This window comes from Sylvia atricapilla, chromosome 17, assembly GCF_009819655.1.
Source record: "Sylvia atricapilla isolate bSylAtr1 chromosome 17, bSylAtr1.pri, whole genome shotgun sequence".
Classification (NCBI taxonomy): Eukaryota; Metazoa; Chordata; class Aves; order Passeriformes; family Sylviidae; genus Sylvia; species Sylvia atricapilla.
The window spans coordinates 6,652,163-6,675,301 of record NC_089156.1 but is presented as its reverse complement, the minus strand read 5'-3'; the positions used below and the strand labels follow the sequence as shown (position 1 = coordinate 6,675,301).

At 42.9% G+C, this 23,139-nt stretch overlaps 2 protein-coding genes across 8 annotated transcripts in view; one reads left to right on the top strand and one right to left on the bottom strand.

Annotated features, from left to right (window-relative positions):
• Window positions 1-23,139, bottom strand: part of TANGO2 (transport and golgi organization 2 homolog) — a 423,798-nt gene that overhangs the window by 225,375 nt on the left and 175,284 nt on the right. The window lies entirely within an intron of this gene.
• ARVCF (ARVCF delta catenin family member) overlaps window positions 1-23,139 on the top strand; it is a 251,817-nt gene that overhangs the window by 194,882 nt on the left and 33,796 nt on the right. For all 7 annotated transcript variants that reach the window (XM_066331417.1, XM_066331418.1, XM_066331416.1 and 4 more), the window contains 3 exons: window positions 6,283-6,400; window positions 7,654-7,825; window positions 14,401-14,472. In XM_066331417.1, the coding sequence (XP_066187514.1) occupies window positions 6,283-6,400; window positions 7,654-7,825; window positions 14,401-14,472 (362 nt within the window). The remainder of the gene's footprint in view (window positions 1-6,282; window positions 6,401-7,653; window positions 7,826-14,400; window positions 14,473-23,139) is intronic.

The window sequence follows — 23,139 nt, the reverse complement described above, 5'->3', positions numbered from 1 at the left end:
TCCCTCCTCCCTTGGCTATCAGGAAAGGGAATCTACAGAAATGTCTGTTGCCATGGTGGGTGAAGAGCAGGAGTGCAGCAAAGCTCCCTGCAGTCACTCTAATGGAAGTAGTCTGCTTTGGAAGGCTTGAGAGCCCTGATCCTTCATCAGATTAGTACCACCTCCTTTCTGTATTTTTGAGATTCTTTGTCATGGCAGCAAGCATGTGTGATGAAGCAAGCAAAGCTGGCCCTTGGCCTTTCCTCCAGGCAGAGACTGGACTAATTTGTAAGCTGAGTAGCTGCTGGGCATCATGGGATTCTCGTGCAGTGCATTTCTGCATCGTTTTGCATTACAGGAGAGCAAGCTGAGGCTCTCCAAGTAGGTCATGCAAGGAGGTAACCAGTCAGCATTTTGCTGAAAAGGCATTACAAGGTGCTTTGGGTATAGAATGCCATAGATAAGGTACAGATGTCCAGTCCATCCTTCGTTAAACTGAAGTGTTGAGGCCCAGCCTGTTTCAGAGGGCTCCTGTGGCAGTGCAGACAGATGTGGATATGGGGTGTGACAGGGTGCCCCATGGAGCTCTTGCCCTGTGCCACTGTTGCTTCACAGCTCGTGAAGCCCTTTTTCAGGAATGGCTTTTGCTACGTCCTCTCAAGCATTTGGTCAGCTAAACAAAACCAAACACTTTATTTAAATAGGTGAGAAGGTTTACATGCAAAGAAACAGGCTGCTTCTGTCTTGAGTGTAACTGGTCAGTGAATGATGGAGTGGAGCAGCAGTGTCCAGTGGGATCTCAGGTCTGAGCAGCTCCTATCCAGCTGCTTCTTACCTAAATCAGCATCAGTAGAGCTCCTCTGGCTTTCTGTGCATTTCATTTGGACCTTGGCTTATTCTGCTTTCTTTACCATATTCTCTGCTTGAGTTCTGATTGAGCTCGCTGCTGCCAAACTGCACTGTGCTGTACAGGGCCCTCTGACCAGAGCTGCCTGGGTCCAGGCTCTCTTTGTGTCCCAGGCAGTGTCTTTCTTTTTCTCTCTTGTTTTCAGAACAATGAACTTTAATACCAATTAAACTTTCTGGTACTTGATGTGAACTGAAGTATGGAATCCATTCTATTTCTGCATGAAATGATGGAATGATTTTTAAATGTCGTGTATTCCTCCTTTGAGACATAGTGGACCCAGAAATAAGCTTGGAAATAGAGTTCATTTACTACAACAATTATTGATCCATCTCCTTTGGCTGGCATCCAAATAAAAAAATTATTTATTGTGAAGCGCTCTGTGGGTGTGGGAGGGTGTTTGTATAGCAAGGGTTCTGCCTGCCAGAGTAGGTGGACAGAACAACTAATATATTTAAAGCTAAACTTGTGAGAAGCTGGTAGTCTTTTATCAGCTGAAGTGTGCAGAACTCAGTGTCTGGACAGCAGAGCCTCCCTGATGGTGCTGGTCAGATTCTGGCAAGGGGCTGGCAAGAGCTCGTCACTGTCTTGGCTTCAGCTCTCAGGTGTGACTGTTCCAGGGAAAGGTGCAAGTGTTACTAAGAGGATGTCTTGAAAATTTCCAGTTCAACTTCCTATTTATAGAAAAAGCAAAGTCTCCAAGCTGTTGTCTTCATTCCCAGCTAGATCCCTATAAACAAAGTGCTTTTTGCACCTGCTGAACTGAGGCAGGAAGGGAAGTGTTCAGTAACACTCCAGGCTTGGCTTCGTCTGCAGCGCTGTGGGATAGCAACTGATGGTTCTCTCCAGCCAAGAGACAGACACAACAGCCCTGGAAATACTAGTTTTAATTTTCAGAGAAGAAGGTGTCGCTGCCTTTATTTTCAAGTTTCTCTTCATCATTAAAAAGGAAACAATCTAAAAGCTCCACTCTGTTGGATTGTTAGGGAGAGCACAGAGGGGGCACTGCCACATGATTGCATTGAAGGAGTGCCAGTTAAGTACCCCCTACTTAATTACTTTTAAGTCTTTTCTCTTGAAGATAATTCTGGTGTGTGGCACAGACAGTAGTAACAGCTCACCTCTCCTAGGGGTGAGGAATGCCAGCTCTGTTTTGCAGATGTAAATGTAGCATTCAGAATTGCATGTTATTAAGACAGCTCTTTGGTGATAATGATAACCTTATCTGAGGCGTGAACAGATTTCTCAGCACACTCGCCCCCATTCTCTGAAGTCTTTAATAGCAACAGACTTCATTCCTAGCCTGATGAGTTTCTATGCTCGTAGGTATGTACTTTGATTTAACATTTACTTAGTGCCTCTTTGTTTTGTTGGTTTTTTGGGTTTTTTTCCCAGGGAAAGCATATATTGCAACGTCCTTACAAATTCTCTTTCACTAGTCCTGGTGACAGTCTGGACTCCAAGAATTTGAGGAAAAATCAAGGTTGCTTTTTCAAGGTAGCTAAAGGCTGGAGATTTAAAATCTCTGGAATGAGATTTGTGCTTTACTGTTTTACATAAAATCGGTCACCCAGTTGGTTTCTTTCCTAGGTACCTGGAGTCACAGGGGCAGTAATTTTGTGTTTTGTTCTAGAATTGTTCTTCAGACTGTGTATATTTACAGGAAGCACACTGAAGGTTTCTGTTACACTTTGTATTGTGACATAAGAAAGACACTTCTGTTTTAAAATACATTTGTCATTTAATAAACTCTTGGGAAAGTACTGAATAGCAGGAAAGTCAAGGAAAGCAGCAGGAGACCTTCCTGGGGGTGAAGAGACCAGGCAAGGGAAGCAGACTGTACAGAACACTGGGATGGATGAACGGCAGGTCTCATTTGACACTGGTTTGTGTAAAAATAGTTTGGGTGGTTCCCACTCACAATTCCCACTCTTCTGAATGGGCAGTCAACATTAGTTTCATTTGTAATGGGATATTTGGCCATCATCAGTGCCTCAAAAGCCCTGCAGAGTTGTTCAAACTTCAGTAAGTAGCTTTGACTTGCCTCTACAGAGGTTCTTGATATTAATTTGTCCCAGCAAGCAAGTCAGTGAGATCATCTGTTTAATTGCAAAATGTTGTGACCATTCCAGTTCTTGCATGGCATCCTGTCTCTAAGTAACAGAGTTAGCACATCTCAGCTGGGGTCTCAGCTGCCTTTCTGTTTGGTGTCTTGTGTGAAACCCTCCATCCACTGAATAATTGCTTGTGGTGTGAAGCAATACTTCTCTAATGTGTAGAAAAGTTAAATGAAAAGCAAAGCTCTCTACTTTCTCCCACTCTGGATGCCATATGTTACACATATCCATTGCATGAGTTTCTGGCCTGGGTGAGGCTGTGCATTCCTTCTGTGGAGTGTTGCCCTGTGTAAGGGGACTGCAAATCCTCTGTTAACTGCTGGAATCAGTCATGTATGTTGATTTCTATCGCTCTTGGAAGGAGGGTGTGCAGAAGCCTTGCTCTGGAAGCTTCCTTTGGACAGTGGTTTGGTTACATCTTTCATTCCGTCGCATTTAATAGATAAAAGGTGCAGAACAATCCCAGTGCAGATGTGAAATGGGAAGAGATTTTTTCCTGACTCCTGTCAGTGGAGTGCTCTATCAGGTTGGTTATTCCATGAGAGTTTCTGCTCAGGTTTTCATGACCAGTGCCAGCAGTCGCCCTCCTGTCCATGTCACCCCTTTTGCTTTCATCCTCCAGCCCCTCCCAAAGACCCAAGATGAATTTCATCAATGACTACCGATGGTTCTCTTCAAGGAGGTTGATGGTAGACCCTTAATGCCACAGCAGAAATGCAGCCTGACGTTTTCCTGGGTTGCAGGGGCTTGTGAAGGGGCTCTGGATCATGGGAAGCAGACCTGGCAGCACTTCTGGAATTGCCAATGAGAACTTAGTCAAAGCATAGTGTCGTGGTTTCATAGGACCCAGCTTAGTTTAGACCTTAGAGATACCTGTCATAGATCTGAAATGCAAATATTTCCATGGGATTTGGGAGATCTTCTCTGCCTTTTGCAGTGTTGGAGCAGCAGGAACAGCAGCCTCATGATGCAGGTGCTGATCTCCCTGGACTTTGTCTGTCTGAGATCTGGACTGCTGGGACAAGAGTGGGAGCTGAGCTCTCCATAGGTCTGGGGTACAGTCACAGACAACGAAATGGGGTTTGTTCTTCCCTGGTGGATAAATCCCAAGGGCTGCAGGAAACTCATTACCCAGGGAGGGAGGACTAACAAAATGCCAGGAGTTGGGTATTTATAGAGCAGTTGTTTCTGCGTGAGGTGCTCAGAAGGATACGTTTTGTGATGTGCTAGTTAAAACATTAAAACTGCAAAGTTTGATGTCTGGATAACTTAGTCATCGCATTAATGAGCTATTAACTTGATCCTGCAGAGTTTTCATGCTTATTTATGTGTGATATATGTGGGAATTTTTTCTCAAGGCAGTAATTTTCAGTAAATTTTTCTATAGCTGAAGAGACACTGGTATCAGCAGGCCACATTCTTAGTGAGACAATATTATAATTTTTTTTCAGTCATAACCGTATCAGTGTCTACCTTGATATTAGCCCCAGTACAGATCAAGAAGTAAGAAAGCAGGATACACAATACTGTGGTGCTGTTCCTAACCACAAGTGTAAAACAAATGCAGTGGAAGTGTGGTAGCACAAATGAACCACAGAAAAATCTGTTCTGAATGGGCCATGGGGCAAGGAGGGTGTGAAGGTTGAGCTGTTCTGCCTTTAGTCTGCAAGTGTTGCTTATGAATTCTAACACTCTGAGACTTAATGAGGAATAAAAAAATGTGATACACAGCTCCAGATAAGACCATTTATAGTGGATTCCTGTCACCCTGAAGCTTAATAAGTAGTGTTCCACATTAATAGATGTGCTTGAAGGTGGAGCTGCTATCATTTATTGTTATAACTCCTGAAAGGTATCGCAGAGAATTTGAATTCTCATTTCAGTTTCATAAAGACATAGCATTAAAATTCACGTTTGTGTTTTTGATACAAAAGGATTAGTACAGCTGGAGATGGGAAAACAGCATGTAGAATTCTCTTCCATCTATCCTGTGGAATCATTTTAATACCCACTTTACCTGCCTCCTATCATCATTGCTAGAGGTGAAGCTGTGTTAGGATTTGAGGAAAGAATTCGTTTATCTGTGCATTTCATTTGTGTTTTTAATTGAAAGTTAATGTGCTGTTGCAGCAGCCAGCTCTCAATTAGTGTCTTCAGATTTTGAGAGGTCTGTGAGAAAGTGTGGGTTTTCCCAGCTATCCAATTAACACAGCAGCCTGCCCAGATGACCGGGACACGGGAGGGGACCATGATTGATTTGTCACTTACTCGGAGATTGACAGTCCCTGTAGTTAAAAGCAAAAACTGTCTGCATGATCCTGATAGCAGAAGGTAATGATGGTGTCCTGAGCTTTTGAGAGGTGACCTTACATGGCTTTGTGGGATTCAAAGACCTGAAAGTTGAAAGGTTGTCTGTGTTATTGTTGAAATGACTGCGTTTCAGCTTTGGGAAGAGCTTCCATACAGGTTTGGTCCATGAGCACTATTAAGAACAATTTTGTCACTTCATTTTTCCCCTGAAGAAAAGGGATGGGGGTAAGGCAGCATTTGGAAAATTGACTTGAATTTTATTTATTTATTGGGTAATGGCAGATTGATGCTTATGCAAGGCTGGGGTATCAGTTTGTGCTCACTGGATGAGTGAGGCCAAGTTCAGAGGTCCCCTCTGACAGTTTCTGCAGTCATTGATAAGTGTAATTTTTAGCAACTCCAAGTAGCCTTCCACTCTGTCTCGCTTCTTCTACCTGTGCCATTCTCTTGTGCAGTGTTTTCAGAAATTGAAAGCCATGTAAACTGTTGTCCTTCCCTTACTAAAGGTGACTGATCCAGACTTTGTGCTGAATCTGCTGCACACAACTTTTTCAGTTTCTGTGGTCGTGATACTGCTGAGCAATCTTGTGACTTTGCATGTTTTTCCTAAGGTGGTGAAAGTATCTTTCCATTTGGAACTGCTCGTTTTGAAATTAAAGTTTTGGGTTGCATGCTGTTCGCTCTGCAGACTCCAGCCTGGTCTCAGGTGAGTCCCTGGACTCACCAGCAAAGCAGAGAATGTGTTTGTAGGCACCCCTGGGATTGTGTTCCCCTTTTTGTTCAGGCTCAGAGTTGCAGATGTGCGTTGCCCACACTTGACTGACATTTAGCAGGTTTGTCAGTCCACTTGGCCTCCTAATTTTTCATCCAAGGTGATGAGCTCTTAATAATCGTAGTATAAATCAATGCACCTTCAACTTTATAATGAAGGTTACAGGGCTAAATTTTCTTTGAACTCTCTCCTGTCAGGAATGTAAGTTCAGATGGAGCAGAGGCACGCAGAAGACTGAGAGAGTGTGATGGCCTGGTGGACGCCCTCCTTCATGCTTTGCAGTCTGCGGTTGGCAAGAAGGACACGGACAATAAGGTGAATTTGAGTATTAAAGCAGTGGATGTTTGTGTTAATTTATGCTGAAGTGTTGCCCTGGGATCCAACTTCTGTTTGCTGGTATCAGAAGAGGATAATGCTTGCCTCAGAAAATAGAGCAATTGTCTTCCTCTTATCCCTGTTATCCATGGTAGTGCTGCTGGGGTATGAGCAGGATGCTGCTGTGTTTCCCTCTATGGCTGATGAGGGGAGCAGAGGCTGGTTGCTGAGAGAGGTGGGGAGAGTAGTCCTTTATTGTCAGTGACATTATTGCTATTGTTCTGCATTACTTAATTGGCATTTATAAGTGCAGTCTGCAAATCAGAATTGAGTCCCGTTTGCACAAAGCAGCAAAGGAGTCAGTTCCCATTTTAAAGACTTTATTCCGCACCATCTCTGAAGACTGAAGTGCTTAGACATTAAGAAATGTCTTCAGACCTGCAGCACTTCACTGTGGCTTTTTTTTTTTGGAGCAGATTTTATTAATCTGTTTTTATCATCATCTCATCCCATGGCACTTAAAAGTGTATTTATATGCATGAGGAATATCATAACTTTAACCTGTTTTTAAAAAGAGCACACTATTTCTTTAGAGCACCAGAAGGCTTGTAAAGCATCGTTATTTTATTCTGAGTCTCACCGTGTGATGGCCTCAACAAGGGGGTTACAAAGCCCTGTTACTTAATCAGGTAATTTTGGCAGTGGATTTTGTAACCACCTGGTGGTTTCCATTGCAACCTACAGAGCATTGCTCTTGTCAGAGCCCGATGTGCTGTGGATTAGCTATTACTACAGGACAACGTGTGTTCACATTGAAATCCTCACTAGGCCTAGGCTTTGACCCAGAGAAAATTTAATAAAATGGGCCCCTTGGAGATTGTAAATGTTGGAAGAATGAGAGAGAGACTTGGATTAAAATAAGATCCTTATATGATCATTTTCTGCTGTGTGTTTGATCTTTTGGCGAATTGTATTCTTTATGTAAGATCAAGTGGTATTTTTGATTAGAGAGTTTTCATTTTGAATGGATACTATTTATAAAGCGCTTCACTTTTAGAAAAATAAAATGGGGTTTAGAAGAAGAATGAACTTTAATTTAAGGGTCTTGACTAAATCTTCCTTGAAAGCTACATGGTTTTCCTGAGATGGATGGCCTTCTTTTTTCAGTTTCTCCAAGCCCTCCTCAGTACAGTACAATGGTTTGCAGGTGAGAGGGTGCAGTACTTTGTATAACATAAATTTCTCTGTAACAGTCTGTGGAGAACTGTGTGTGCATCATGCGGAACCTTTCCTATCACGTCCACAAAGAGGTCCCTGGAGCTGATAAGTACCAAGAACTAGATGCTGGGCAGACCACAGGCACAGGAGGCTCCCAGAAGAAGAAGAAAGATGATGCTGGTTGTTTTGGTGGGAAAAAAGCTAAAGGTATGCATTGCAAAAAGCTCAGAACTGGAAATGGATTTGGGAGTCATGTTGCCGTGCAGTCCTGCTCCTGCAAGCACATTAATTCACCTTGCTCCTTTAGGATGATGCAGTTTGTGCACTGTTTGCACTGTCCTGGCATGTGTTTATCTCCTGTGTTACATGGCTGTTGGATGTTTGGGATTCTTTTTCCACAGTTGCTGTAATTTTGTTTGGCTTTAAGCAGGAGTGCTGTGTCTGCTCAGTCCCCTTCCTGGCTGTGTAGCATGTGTGCCCTTCTTGGAAGCCAGGCCAGCATGGATCCATCCATCCCTCCCCCTGCATGGCACTCCTGCCTGTACATCCTCCATGCCTCCAGGCTCTCATACTTGAAAACTAACTAAAAGCCTCCCCTCTCACTCAGCCAAGGCATACAACCTCCCAATTTCAGTCACTGTTTTAGTAATCTAAATTGCAAACACGATTTTGTAGCTTTTAATTGTCAGTCACTTTTAGACCTGTTCTCTCCTCTGGGGCGTGAGTGTTGCAAATGAGTTTTATTATAAGAGAGGATTTAATAGTCTCAGTAACCCTCCCTTCCATGTTTCCTTTACAAAGAGGCACTCAAATTATATCTGTTTTCTTTGTTGTTTTAGAGAAATTACTGTTCTAGACTGAATTATGGGCTTTTTTCCTTTCTTAGAGAAGTGACTATTTTTGATTAATTCAGAGATAATTAATTCCATTTTCTGTCTAGGCTTCATTCTCCTCATTCATGTGTACACATATCCTGGCTTATTATTTATAGCCAGGTACAAGGAAAGGTTTTGCCCCTAAAGAGCTGATATGAAGTTGTTTGAACTTGATGGACTGTGTGCTGCACATTACTCTTGGATCTGACCTGCACAAGTTATTAAAATATTATGTGTTTCCATATGTGTTAGAGAAGTCATCACAGTGTGAAGTTGCTTTTGCAGACTAGTCTGTCATCAACTACATTTAAACTGTTGAGAATAAAAAATTGATGGGAGTCTCTAGAAGACTGGGGGGAAAACTAAAGCAGTAATTCTGCCTGGCTGGCCAGCCTGTTGTCACAGGGCTGACTGAACCTGCAGTGTGATACCCTTTGGAGCCCTTGCATGTGTGCTGACTCGAGCTGTTCCCTGCCACTTGCAGTCCGTGGTGTTGCTTTGCTTGAGAGCAGCACAGTCAAAGGGAACACTGCAGCCATAGAAGCTCTGGGTGCCCTGTGGTGGGAGGTTTGTGCTGGGGGAGACCTGTCCTTGTCCCCTCCATGGCAGTGGCCAGGAGCACTCTCAGCTGTCTGCCTGGGCCCACCTAGAGAAACCTCTCCTGAGGCTGTGCACCCACTTACTTTCTGTTCATCAGTGAAGCACACCAGGTCATGTCTTTTTGGACAAATTGGTCTCAAAATCATCTGATGCTGGGGATGAGCTTGTGGGTTGCAGCAAGGAGTGCAGGCCGTCAGTGACAGCTTGGGTTTGGCTCTGTGTGTTTGGCAGGAAATGACAATGTATTTTAATGGGTTTTTCCACCTTTTAGCAGTGCTCTTTTGAAAGTGTGCTATTCCCCAGAGGGAAATCAACTGGTGATAATACTGAGCTCACAGCTCGTAGGATGTAGATCAGAAGAATAGAGGGTCTCAGACAACTGTTGTGCTTAAAAAATAAACGTTAAAATCCATTCATAAACGTGCTTTTAAAATCATAAAGAAAAGCTCCCTTGTCTTGTTGTTATAAATTTATGTGGGTACTGGTCTGAACCTACCTTAATTTTCTCAGTCTAGGACTTCAAAATCGACCTATTCTCTCCTTTCTTGTTCACTTAATCTCACCGTGTTTCCATGTTTATTTTATTTTATTTCATGGTCATTGATCACAGCATTTCAAACACCTCTGCAAAGGGCTAGTCATCCTTCTGTCCCCTCAGTTCTGTAAGAACCTTTTCATTTAATAAAAAGAGAAAGAAAAGGGGAAAAAAAAAGCTGTGCAAAGAAAGATTGGGGGGTTTTAGCAGGAACAAAAGGGAGAAAGTAAAATACCTTGGTTTGGTTTTTTAATCGATGAAACTTCTGTAGTCTTGTAATATTCAGGTTTTGAACCTGTTCTGTGAAATTCTGCCTCTTTGTGACTGTTCCTTTGTATTTTCTTCATCCTGTAAATTTTTGTTTTCCTTTTGCTGCTTTTCTGGTAATTAGAGGAGTGGTTCAATCAAGGTGAGTCTGCAATACTTTCTTTTCATCATCATCATAACATGCTTTGTTCGGCTTTCACATGCAAGGCTAAGAGCTGAGATCAAGGTCTTGTTCATCCACCTTCTCCTCTGCTCCCCCAGCACATCCTCCTGTTCATTTCAGCAGCCATGGAAAAGTCCTCTGAGGGAGCTTTTGCGGTTTGGTCTTTCCATACCACGAATGGAAAACACCAGGATTTATTCATTCTTGGTGTAAGTGCAGCAGGGGAGTTGCTGTCAGCTGGCCTGCCAAGCCCAGGGGAGCAGGAGCACCCGAGTGTGGGCTGTGTCCCCAGCCCTGTCACATGGAAGGCTCTGCTGGCTGCTGTGGGGAGTGGAAGGAGCCCTGAGCTGCAGCAGCTTGGCTCTGCATTCTCAGGGGGGCTTAGTCCTCCTTCTGCTTGGGCTGCTGCAGCTCTGCTGCTGGCACACAGGAGCTGGGTGAAGCTACCCCAGTACCTGTCTCAGGATAGGCTTCAGTTTGTCGTCCCACCAAGTAAGTAAAATTCCACTTGGAAGACACAAGTCTGAAGCTAAAGTTGCCCTGGGCTGGGAAGTTGATAGGCTGTGGGTGCCTGGGAAACTCCTTTACTGAGACTGATGGGAGGGTGAAGGCCAGGCATTTCAGGTGGTGACACTTGCTTCAGATCATGGGTTCTGGAGGGTTGGGCCAAAGGAAAAATGTTGGGGGGGAAAATCCAACCAACCTAAATCTAGTTACCAACAAATGGTGCTGGCTAGTGTTCTGCAGTACAGTGACTGGACTGTGAGAGGTGAGGCTGTGGAGGATGGATTTGTTGGCAGCACAGAGCTCAGCCCTTGGTTTCTGGCACTCCTTTGTGGCCAGCTCAGCGGCTGTAATAATGAGCACCAGCGAGGATAAGGTGGCATTATTATGAAGAAGCACTTTCCCTTAAACTTTTACTTCAACCGGAAAGCAAGCATTTGGGATTAATCCTTCAGCAGAAATGGTCTGGCAGCACCATGGTTTGATTATCCTGTAAAGCAAAACGACATTTGAGGAGGATCAACAACAACGTTAGTGGTTAATAACACTGGGTCACACTTCAGAGTCTGTATGGAGTTTCTGACAGATGGAAAATGCTGAAGGTCATGTTTTGGTTGTTTCTTACATAATGAAAAGTAGCAAGGGGAGAGAGGGGAGGAATTTTAATCCCTCTGTTTCAGAGACTGTAAATTGCATCTTGCACAAGCAAGTCTCCTGTCAGGCAATTTTCCCAACCCACAGTGCTGTGCCAATCCTACAGCCAGGTTTCGTAAAACAGGCCTGTCAGCAGGCGTGTTCAAAACTCTCTCTCAGCAAAGTTTGGAGCTGTGCTTCTCATCCAACAGCATTGGCTTTTCTCTGACACACCTCAGGCTGGAGAACCTGGACACAGGTGGAAATCGAAATGTAGAAAAACAGATCTTAAACTTCTCTCCTATTGCAAGTGCAGTTTGTGCTGTGGTTTCAGCATCCTTGTGGTGCACAGCCTGATCATGAAGATCCAAGAATTGGCAGTGGTGTGCTCCATACAAATCCCAGCCACATGGGTTGTGTGTGTGTTCACATCCCTGTTGTGAGCAAATGCACAGGCTTGAGGGACAGAGCAGGGTGTTCAGAGCTACAGAACCTGGCAGTGACACTGATTTTCTCATGTTATCAGGGCTGCATGGGGATGGCTGAGAGGGTTTTAATCATGGACTCCAATATTTGTGAAAATCAAATGGGAAAAATAGCTGCTGGGCCTCAGCTTTCTGGATGGATTTGTTTTGTAGTGTTCTTGCAGCTTTCTCACCTTGTCCCTGTAAGAGCCCTGGAAATGTAGTTGCTTGGGGTTTTTCCAAACCAAATCCATTTGATTAAGCAAGTAATTTGTGGAGTTGAAATCCCCTTGGTCAGAGTTCTGTGTTTTGTACTGCTGCCATTGGCAAGCAGCGGGCAGCTCCTGCTTTGGACAGACAGGCTTTGGCCTGTGAGGTGGGATTCCTCCGAGGGCTGAGACACAAACCAGCAGAGACTCCTCCAGACCAGCCAGTGTTTGCTGTCTGGCCCACAAATGGAGACACACCAACTGAGGAGCCCAGAGCACAGGTGGAGGGTGCTGTCTTTATGAAAGATGGGTCAGTAAATAGGCAGCTGCTTTGGCATTCCCAGCTCAAAAAGTAGCAGCCAACGCTGCACTCCTGGGCAATTCCTCCTTGACAAGTTGTGCACAGACTCAGTGCTTACTAAACACTGCCACTGGGAAGAAGGGAACTCTTACTGTGCCATCTCGGTTCTGGAGGGCTGATAGAAGTGCCAAAGCAACCTTTAAATTATAGAGAGAACTTCTGAAATGAGTAGTTGAGTCAAGCAAGGTCTGGCTCTCTGAGAGCACGTTCTGAGATTTAAACTACGTAATGGCAGAGACATGAAATTTGGGGTCATGTGAAAAAACAGTTTGTCCTATTTGTAGATAAGATGGAGTCACATTTATTGGTCTGCTTTAAGTTTGTAATCTTTCCTACACTGACTTCCTTCCTTGAATGCTTTTTTCCTTTTAATTCCCTCTGCCCTGCTTTTTCATGTCAGTGCCCCAAGAGTCAGCAAGGGTTTGCAGCCAGTTACTGGGTTCAGCTGCCATTATGAAATACAAAGTCCTTTGGGGACTTCTTACAGCGCCTTTTCTTTCTGGTATTTGATTCCCCAAGCAATGTGTTGCTCCTTTCACAGAGCAAAAAATTGGTGGAAGGCTGCAAAGTGCCACTGATTCCTGTTCCTTCCTTTAGAAAAGATACCTTTCAAAGAATGCTGTGGTACCTGGCTGCATGACCTTTTGGCAGCTTAGATGGGCTTTCACATCCTTTAGTTCAGGAAATTACTTCAGATAGGCAGAACTTCCAGGTGTAGGTTTTGTTTTGCACAGCAGTTGAAGTTGGCTGGTATTCTGTGGTGGCATTTCAGAAGAAAAGGGTGTGATTCCATCCCCTCCCAAAGAAAGGAAGAGGTTGTAATACTAACTTGAAGGGAGGTTTCCCTCTTAATGTTATTCCTAAATATTCATAATGGTATTTAAAACTCTGATTCTCCTCTGTACAGTACTCCGTACTTTCATGGTTTTTTTTCAAGAGGAAAGGTAAAGTGACCCATTAATTCACTGTGCAGGTACCAGCCCCCTGCTGTAACCAGGCAGGGACTGGCCTTTCCCATCTCGTGACCTGTTGGCAGTCAAGACTCAGACTGATCTTCTCATTGCTTTTTCAAGGCCCGTTTTCCTGTTTGCTTCTAAGCAGCCTTGACTGGTGGAGCTTCCAGCCCTTTCTGTAAAACCTCCGCCAACAGCCTGGTAGTCCCTTTGCAGAAGCCACTTCTGGCAGCTTAAACTGCGTTGTCTGAATTCATCCCATCGCACCTGCCTTCCCTGCTCTGGAGGGAGAGGAACTAAATAACTGGATTTTCCCTCCCTCAAAATAATTTGGGAAAGCTGAATTGTACACTGCAGTCCTCAGAAGCCATGCAGATTCTTGCACTGCCTTCCAAATCTCTTTCTCTGCTGCCAGTGCTCCTCTGCTGGCAAGGTTCCTGCTTTTCCCACAGCATCCGTGTGGGCTTACCCCAGGCAGTGTCTCCCCTTGGGGGTATGGAAAATAACCCTTCCCTCCCCTCGTGTGTTCACATAACCTTGAATTCCCAACCTAAATAAAAGTGCAGGTTTTGTTCTGTTTTACGTAAAGGTTGTATAAATTAAAGCTGATGTAATAGTTTGACACTGTTTCTCAGCAAAAGTATGGAATTATTTCCATTAGCTTCTAATAAATAGCAAAAATGACACTTTGTTGATTGAAGGGCAATTCAAGGTTAAGTTGTTGGCTGCTGTCTGTACAATATATTAAATCTGGGTCTTCCTGCCTGGTTGTTGCATTGAGAATAGAGGCTGCAAAGGAAAGCTGTTGATTTTTTGCTCTGCTGCTGAGTTTTTGCTTCAGCTAAGCTTCAGGTCAAAATTCCTCTGTGAAAACAAGTAAACACTGGGCTTCTTAGGGAGGGGGGCAGAGCTTTGCCAAGGAGGGAAATGGCACAATTTTCCAAGGTTTAAAGCACTCCTAAGACTCTGAAACGCTTGTGCTAAGCATGTTTGCAGATCAACGTGCAAGCAGCACGGGTGTTTGTCCCTAAGTTTGCTCATGCTAAAACCACAGCTGTGCAGCTGGACTGCCAGTCAGATACATACAATTATGGGTAGCAGTCTGTGATTTATATTCTGGGTCTGTATCTTCTCCCATCTTTTAGATGCACATGACAGTAACTTACCTGTCAGTATACTGACAGTCTTCTCCATCTCTTGTCTTCTTTTTTTGCACAGGAAAGAAGAATGGAGATTTGGACAGGAATTTTGATACACTTGATTTGCCTAAGCGGTCTGAAGCAGCAAAAGGTAATGTTAATGTTTGTGCTTTTGGAAATAATAAGTAGCTTGGGAGCTGGAGGCTCTTAAAGGGCCTTGAGAAATGAGCATATCGGGCTGATCTCTTTCTTTTGTAGTCAGTTAATTGAAATAATGGATATATCTGTGCATGCTCTTATCTAGTGTTGAATACTGGGTATAAATTTTTATCTAAGACTGCTGAATTGGTGGAATCTCTTAGAAGCCTGTCTGATTTGGTGATTGTAACTCCAGAGAGGGGTGAATGCAAGCTCTCCTCTACAGCTCTGTCTCCAACCCACCTGCATCAGACCTGGCTATAAGGAGTTGTGAAATGCACTTGGTGAAAGTACTTGTCACTAACCCTTTCCTCTCCCTGGCCCTCTGCCATTCTTCAGCATTCTGTGGAATTGGATGACAGCAGAGAGTGAGGATTTTTACCTTTACTGATGGTCTGTCTTCCCTGAAGACAATTTTCCTCCCTGTCGGTAGTGAATGGTATTTGTAGTTTTCCAGAATATGGGAAGTTGACAGAAAAATTCTTCTGCATTGTGTTTTTCTTTTTCACCTCTGGCAGAGGTGAAATCTTTCACAGTCTGCATTCCCTTCTTGCATCATGGCACATTTTTAAATTGGAGATTAGGAGGTGATTTGGGATTTTGTCAGAATTCTTAGAGCATTGGGTGGTGTTTTGAGACTTGTACAGGTTTTGATTTGAAATGTGTGCAATGTCTCTGCAAAGATCCAGCCATTGTCATGGCAACTGCTGCGGTGCCACCCTGTCAGCCTCACCCTAATGAGTTCTGAATACCCAGGACTACCTCAGTATTCCTCAGGAAAAAAAAAAAAAAATTAAACTCTTCCTTGCATCTCATAGAGAATTTTGGAGGGTTATAAAGAGACAGTCTGACTCAGTGGAGAGATCCATGGACTTGAGATACCTGAATTAGGCTCTTTTGGTGACCTTGGTCCAGTCGACTTACTTTTGCTTTGATTTCCTTGCTGTTAACTGAGCAACAACAGAGGCCAAGTCTGAGATCCTTAGCGATATGCTGATAGTCAGTAATGGTGTAATAATTATACATACACAGTGCTGCACTCAGTCAAATTCACAGTGACGCGCTGATTGATGATATGCAAACTAATCCTAATACGTAGATGAATCTAATCTATTTACAGACGCCCTTTATAGTGGATGCAGTTTCTAGTCTCATGTCTAAACACTGATTTTCATTTGGTGCATTATTTCACAAGATCTTCTGTATCTTGTGAAATAATGCAAGATACTAATGAACCTCTCAGAAGCTGCAGTACCATCCTATTTAGAGAGCTGCAGGAAACTTCTAACCAGCCTTCACTGGCTGCAGTCAGTTCAGGCTGGGAGCTGATTACAGTGCAGAGCAAGGAGACTCCTTTAGGATGCAGGAAAAGAAAGGAATGCAAAATTTAGCAAAGGCTTCAGCGTTTGGATTCCTTTCTAAATGTGATTGGAATGTAGGTGCCACTCAAGGGATAAGATGGAAATCAGGAATTTCTGCAAGGAAATGTATCTTGCATAGCTTTCTCTAAAATAAGATTAAAATCTTTCATGTGGCTCTGTTAATGGTAGAAGTGATGTGCAGATCTGATGGGAGATGTATCTGTCTCCAAGCTTGCACAACTTGTTATCGTATTCAATTGCTAGAAATATCACACTCTTGAAGAGGTTGTTTGATAATTTTGAACCACCCCCATTTAATCAAAGTCAAATAGATTACATCTCTCATGCTAGATAAGGTCAGGAGATTAATCCCACAGCATTTTGAAAGAAGCACTTTGACATGAATAAAGGCATGAGTAACTATTGACTTGTGTCCTAAGAGTAAAAAAGCCAAGACAGTGATGCATTTTTGTTCACTTTTTTGCTGGTAGTTTCCTGCCAAGCATCTCATTTGCTTGAGAATTCCTGGATACTAAAGGTTCTAATAAGGTTGCTTGAACTTGAAATTGTTCGGTAAAATAAAGAAAATAAAATGGCAGTTTTAAAACCCTGAAGAGCTCTGGTCAGATCTCTTCTATAGAGTATAATTGGCTCTGATGAGATCAGCTCTCAGCTGAGGCAGAACCTCGTTACCAAGATGGAAAAATCATGCAAGTTTTAATGATCAAAAGCACTCAGATTGAGTGACATGATGAAGTGGTATTTCAAAAATCAACAATTACAGATTAATCTCTTTCATGTATTATTAAAGCCATATTAAAGTGAGTTTTCAGCTGGAATCTTTGTGAGCAAATGAAACTGCAGTAACAAGATTTGTTCATGCAATGCAGCAAATTAACATTTTGGTAGTTAACAAATATTGGGATCTAGTGTTGTTAAGTTTCCAGTAATCTTACAGTCAACATCCATGGAGCTTCTCTGGTGGGTTTAAAGATGTGGTTTCAAGAACCTGACATGATTTTCCTACAAGGTACTTCTGGGTATGACCACTGAGCTTAATTGAGAGTGTGATTGTGATCTCTTGAAAAACCATGGACTAGTATCAGCAAACTCCTTCTGACCTATTTTCTATCAGCTCTGGAAACTTCATTTTGACTCCAAATCATTTTAATGGCAGGAATCTCTGTCCTGCAGCCAAACATCATAAACCCAGAAACTTCCGTTGATTGTGGGTAGGGACTGGCTGGTGTCTGTGCAGGATGCAGAGATCTCTCAGTCCTTCAGAACATCTGTCCTGCTGGTACAACATCTTAGGAGCCTCTTCATATCCTGAACAGTCTGAAGGGTCCTGTGAGTTGTAACCTAGTTTAAATGCTAGTATTTCGCTTTTTTCCCCCACTGGAATTTATTCTGGTGAGGAATGAGTGAAGGAAGGCAGTTCTCTTTTTCAGAGTGATGAACTAGAGTCTCTTCCTGATGGCTCCTGGTTTTTTAATGGGAATCAGGTTTTGCTGCAGCACATCATTTGAGCAGCCCTGAAACCATTTCTAAGCCTTTAATAATTTTATGTGCTAGGCATTCTGGCAGGGGAAAGCTTCCAGTTCAGGGTTGTTATCTGTGGTAAACTGGATAATGTCAGACGGGAGAACTTGCAGTCCTTTCAGAAGCTGTCTCATCTGATATTAAAAAATAAATGTATATGCCCTGGCAGTGTCCAGAGTACTCCTGTCCTCATGAGGAAAGATAGTGAAAGAGAAGCTTCTTGTTTCCTCTTTGTTGAAAGGAGCCTATTTTTTTCACTGACAGTCAAAGAGAGAGAGCATAAATTTTTGGGTAAAGTGATACGAGCTTGCATAGAGAAGAGAACGGCACTGACAAGAAATTATGAATGCTGTCCTCAGAACCTTGCTAAATTTAGGACTTTCAAAAATTGCTGCTTCTGTGAGGGATAGGGAGGGAAAAGTCGTGCAGAAATCCCTTCCCCAGTCTAAAGTAGGTCAGTGATAGTGGTGCTGGCTGCCTCCTCTGCAGCGTGTTCCCTTCTGCACTGCCACAGCGCTGATTTCTCCTGTGTACACATTAAATACATAGCGTAGTACAACTCCTGAGCTTTGCTCACAGAGTCCTAAATTTCTGAGCAGGAGTAGTGGCAGGAGGCTCAGGCACTGGGGGAAGATGAGGATTAATCATATCTGTGCAGGGGAAGGCAGTGTCTCAGATGGCATTACCTCTGTGATAAGGTTTTCTGAACAGAATCAGGACTGATGTCTGTCAGCCCCCCAAAGATGTTAAAGGGATTGTGACATTTAATCCTCCTGTGTGAAGGTGTTGGACTGTCCACCTCTGTTCCTCAGTCCTGGAGTATGGGAGGAGAAAGTCCAGAAGAGCAGAACAGTTTTTTCATATGGAATCAGCATTAGGTTATTCCTAATTAAATCCTGACCTGTGTGCTGTCTGGTTTAAGCAGATCTCATGGCTTGTTGTTTATGTGCACATACATCTGAGGGCAGAACAGCAGCTGCTCTGTGGAGCTTTGGGTGTTGAAGTTCAGCTCTCATTGCAGTTTATCTCATTAGGGAGTTGAAGGTCTTGAGCCGTAACGAGACGTGCAGGTATATTTCAGCCTGGTGGATGAGCTGGCTCATTTTCTCCTTTAAAGCAGTTATTAAACTGCTTATTAATTTCTCTTTTTCTTTTTGATTACTTTAGTTCATTTTAATGGGAACTTAAGTTTAGGAGAGAGTTGTGCCAAAATACCCAACTGGTGTTAAAAATGCTTGTAATTGAAGAGGTCTATTTTGTTGCAGTGTGGACATCACAGAAAAGCTGAATTTATCTGAAAGCTCAGCTTTGTGTGTACACTTACCCTGGTCAGCAGCCTGTGTAGGCAGGGAATGAGATTTTGGATGAACTTGTCAGCAGGTGAATTTCTTCTTCTCCATTATCTGAAATCCTCAGTCACTTTCCATGTAGCCTCATGCTGATGATAGATTTTCTATTCCAGAAGGTGAGTGTTTAAATTCCCTTATAAATCTTTGTATTACTGCTCCAGGAAATTAGACTTCCTGGCACTGTCAGGGTAATGACTTTAACTTAGTAGATTACAAAAGTGCCAGCAATTTGTCTTCAGCTAAAGGCAACATGTAGTGAAAGAAGAGAGAAACTTCACTTTACTCTGGCTTTAGTTTGTAATTAAGATTGGCTGCAGTTCGCGTTTCACTGCTGCTTTAATTTGCTTTCTTTAAGTCTTTACAAGTTGACTCAAGCACTCACCTGCCCTTTCCAGCTCCCTTCCATCATTAATTTTGATTGTTGTATTGTGAATAAATGAGTAGAACTGATTGATTAATGGCACCATCCACACCCCTCCTGTGCCTGCTGGTGGAAATTGAGGGACTGGGAAGATCTCCTCTGTGAGAGCAAGTAACATGTTCTTGTATTAACATCTTCTGAGCATTTCATGCACGTTACTGAGATTTCTGATCAGAATTATTAAGCATCTCTTATTTCTGTTGCTTTCCTAAGCTGAGTATTCATTTTAGTCCCATGTGTTTTTCATAATTTACAAAGCAGTGAAAGGTTTCTCATCTGTCTTCCAGTGCTTTGAGTCAGAAAATTTATTGCGTTGAATAGGAAAATTCCCATATGGAACCTGCCCTTGCCAAACTTTCTCTAATCTGGTACCTTTAAATTCCTGTTCTTTTTCCCAGTATTTTCAAGGAGTTCAGAGCCGGCACCTGTGGATTTTTCCTTTCTTGTGTACACACTCTTTCCAAAGCTGACTGCTAATTGTTCTGGAATCCTCTGCCTTGTTGTAATCTTCGATTCTAATGTTCAGTGTTCTTATTTGTTCTGAGCTGGTGGACGCGTGTATGAATTGTTCCCTGGCCTGCTGAGCTGTGCTCCACAGGTGAAAACATTTTTGTGATCTTTCTGTATCTGTTAAATTTGAATATGTAAAACATAATTTGTAAGTTTAGGGTTGAAACTGAAGGCTTTGAAAAATCATATGGAGAGATGCAGTTGGAATGTGAATTGGAGGTCAAGGAGTGCTGTTCTGTGTCGGCCACTGATTCTTCTCACTTGGTGATACAACTGTATCCTGCAATATTCTTACTTTGGAGACTGCAAGGAAACAAATACTTTCCTGGGAGAAACACTAAATGATATGACTTTAAACCCTGTACAGTAACTGTGTGCAGCAGTGCTGCTAAGACTCACAGCTCTGCTGTGCAGAGCTCAGTTATTCCACAAAATCATGTGAGAGGAATTTGAGACCGTTACAGGACCAGCTCTGGTGTTATCTGTCTGCTCAGGAATGTGAAGAATAGTTTTGGCTTTGCTTCCTGGTAATTGCTGCTGTGTTTGTCAAACCTCTGGCTTCAGAGAAAGCCTTGACATTACAGCCCTGAGCTTTGGTTTCTAGTCCCTTGCTTCATCCATAGAGACGCCCAGGCAAAAATTGTGTTTAAGATAAGACAGGCTGTATTCCTGGTAGGGGTGAAATGGCATCTGTGGGACAGGAAAGCTCTTGCAGCTGAGTAAGGGAAAGCACAGTGTCTGTGTGAGTAGACTATGCTGTAAATGGCCCAGGTGAGATACTGTGTCAGGAAGATTTGAGTTGGGGACTTGAAGTAATTCTGCTGTGTAGAGGATGTAGAACCAATCTAAAGTAGAGAAGAAATTTCACCTGTGATATTTAAATGCTACTGACACCTCCCCACCTCCAGCATGGGCACTTCATAGTGTGAATGTCTTTCAGGTTTAGGACATGAAGCTTTGAAGTTTAAGCCAAGGGACCAGTGGGAAACAATTGCTGGGGCAGGGAGACAGGAGGAGCAATTGTAGTGATACAAGAATTCCATTGAGCTCTGTATTTATAGAGGCTGAATCTCTTTGTGAAGTCATAAGGTGGTTCTTGTTCTTCTCTGGGCTCTGCTATAATTTATTTGCCTGTAGAACTCCTGATTTTCCGTTTGTCTTCTACATCTGTCTTAGCAGGTAGAGGTCATGTGCAAGATGAGTTAGGACGACAGCTTTGTTTCTGAATAATTTCAGACTTTTCCTTCAGAATGAGAAAAATCGCTTCTAAGATACTTTGGTTATCTTGGAAACAGTGAATCAACCGCAAGAGCTATTCCTCCTCTTTATCCTTCTTTTTCCTTGTCGAATGTTTAGTCTCCCTCGGCACACGAGGGGGAAGAGCTGACAGTTGGAGGCAAGATTCTCCCTTCAGGTCCTTTCACCTGTGGCTCTCATGGGACCATAAAAAGACTGCAGCAGTCAGCTTCCAGCTCCTTCTTGCCTGAGGTTGACACCCAGGAATATGGATCTGTTATAATAACTAGCAGTATCTTCAGAAGACAGGAATCCCAGGTGGTAAATTCCCTTTCCAACTTGATGTGAATTTGTGGCCAAGTTGTAAGTGCACAGAAAATGCGATTTAGGCATCTTAAACAGGAAGAGCCTATATATACTTGCATAATAAAGTAGCCTATGAAAAACTTAACAGCAGGAGCTCCACTGGAGCACATGGTAATTACAGCAGCTAATAAGGAGATGGAGTGATCTGGAGCTTCAGCTAAAGACAGAATTTGAAGGAGAAGAGTCCCATTTTCCTGTCCAGCTACTGACTTTCTGAATGGCATTAGGCAAGTTAATAGCATTCAGTTGCTGGGGTTTTAGTGAAGCTGTTCATGAGGAGCATGCTGTTTCTACTGCCTTCACTAGAAGAATATCTTCACCAAAATAATAGCTAGAATAATCACCTTCACTAAAATAATTAGTGTTTTCACTGCTATTGTGAGAACGAATGCAGGAGTGCACATAATATATTTGTAAAACCAGCAAAATTGTGGTGAAGTATGATGTATTGCAGCTGTTGCTAGCAGCACAATAATAGAAAAATGAAATAAAAACATAATTTCAGTTAAAGGTGGATGGTAGAGTTCTGCCCCAGTGAGCTACTGTGGGAATGGACTGAAGCATTCATGTTACAGAGAGAATTTTGCAAATATGTAATACTGTGAAATGTTTTGTGCTCTCGCTCTGCATATTGAATTTACTGTGTGTTTTTACTGAGAAGTTCAACAGCATTATTTATGGTGCATTGTATAGAAAAGTGTATACATAAACCAGTGCATAACTGGAAACCTTGGTAAGTTTTGCTGCCCATCTACCTTTACTTCAGTTATAGCAAGGTGTGCTCTCTGGCAGTGCAGCATTTTAACTCTTCAACCACTGATTGGCTTTTCTTGTCATTTCCACTTAGCTAGTATTTCTGATGAAAAATAGTTAATGCTGGAAAGCTGCAGTTGTCAGTCATGTGTTTTTAATTTTCAGTTTTCCTGTACTGTTTGCCTTGCTGAGAATGGTAAATTCTCTTCCCTCCCCACATTTCAGGCCGTGTATATGTTTTTGCATGTCTCATTTAGCATTTCTATTCTACAAGCAATTCTAATTGTTACTCCAAAATAGAATGCTTGTTATTACAGAGCATAGCTCATTATACAGATGCTGCTCCAGGACTGTTTATGAAATGAGAATGTGCCAAGAAAGCCTGCCAGGAATAAAAGCAGGAGTTGATGGGAAGGTGCTTATTCCTCATCACTGTAGCTGCCTCAGTCTTGGGGTTCCATCACTGCAGTGAAAAACATCCACTCCATCCACCCATCCATCACGGTTGCATTGTGTCGGGTTCTGCCAAGCCACTTAGTTTCAGCCAAGAAACAGTAACAGTGAAATCTCTCCTCCCTTCCCTTTTATCCTAAGCGTAAAAAATTGGATCATCTTTGAAGGTGGTAAAAATCCAAAAGTTGCCCTGGTTGCCCAGCCAGTATCACCAGGAAGCTCAGGGAAGAGGAACTCGGCTTCTGTCGGAATTTAGAGATGAAATTTCATGTCAAAATCAATTACAAAAACCTTGTTGCACAAAGTTACGGTTGTCTCTGGTGTCCATCAAAAGTACTGCAGCAAAGTTATGCTGACAAAGCTGCTTGACAAGTTAAGAGAGCTGCAGAAAGTTTCAGAACAGCTGAGGCAGAAAAGTGATGTAATGTTGATTTAAATCCCTTTCCAGATTTCCAGAAATAGTGTGAGGAGAAGCAAAGGAGGTAGCTTCAGCTCCAGGTGGGTGTTGTGAAGGCTGTGCCTTCAGGAGTAACCAGAATGTGGATTTCTGAGAGCCCGAGGTGACTTGGTGCTTTCAGAACTCAGCACTAGACAAACATCACTGAAAGCATCTGTCCCATCTGGTATCC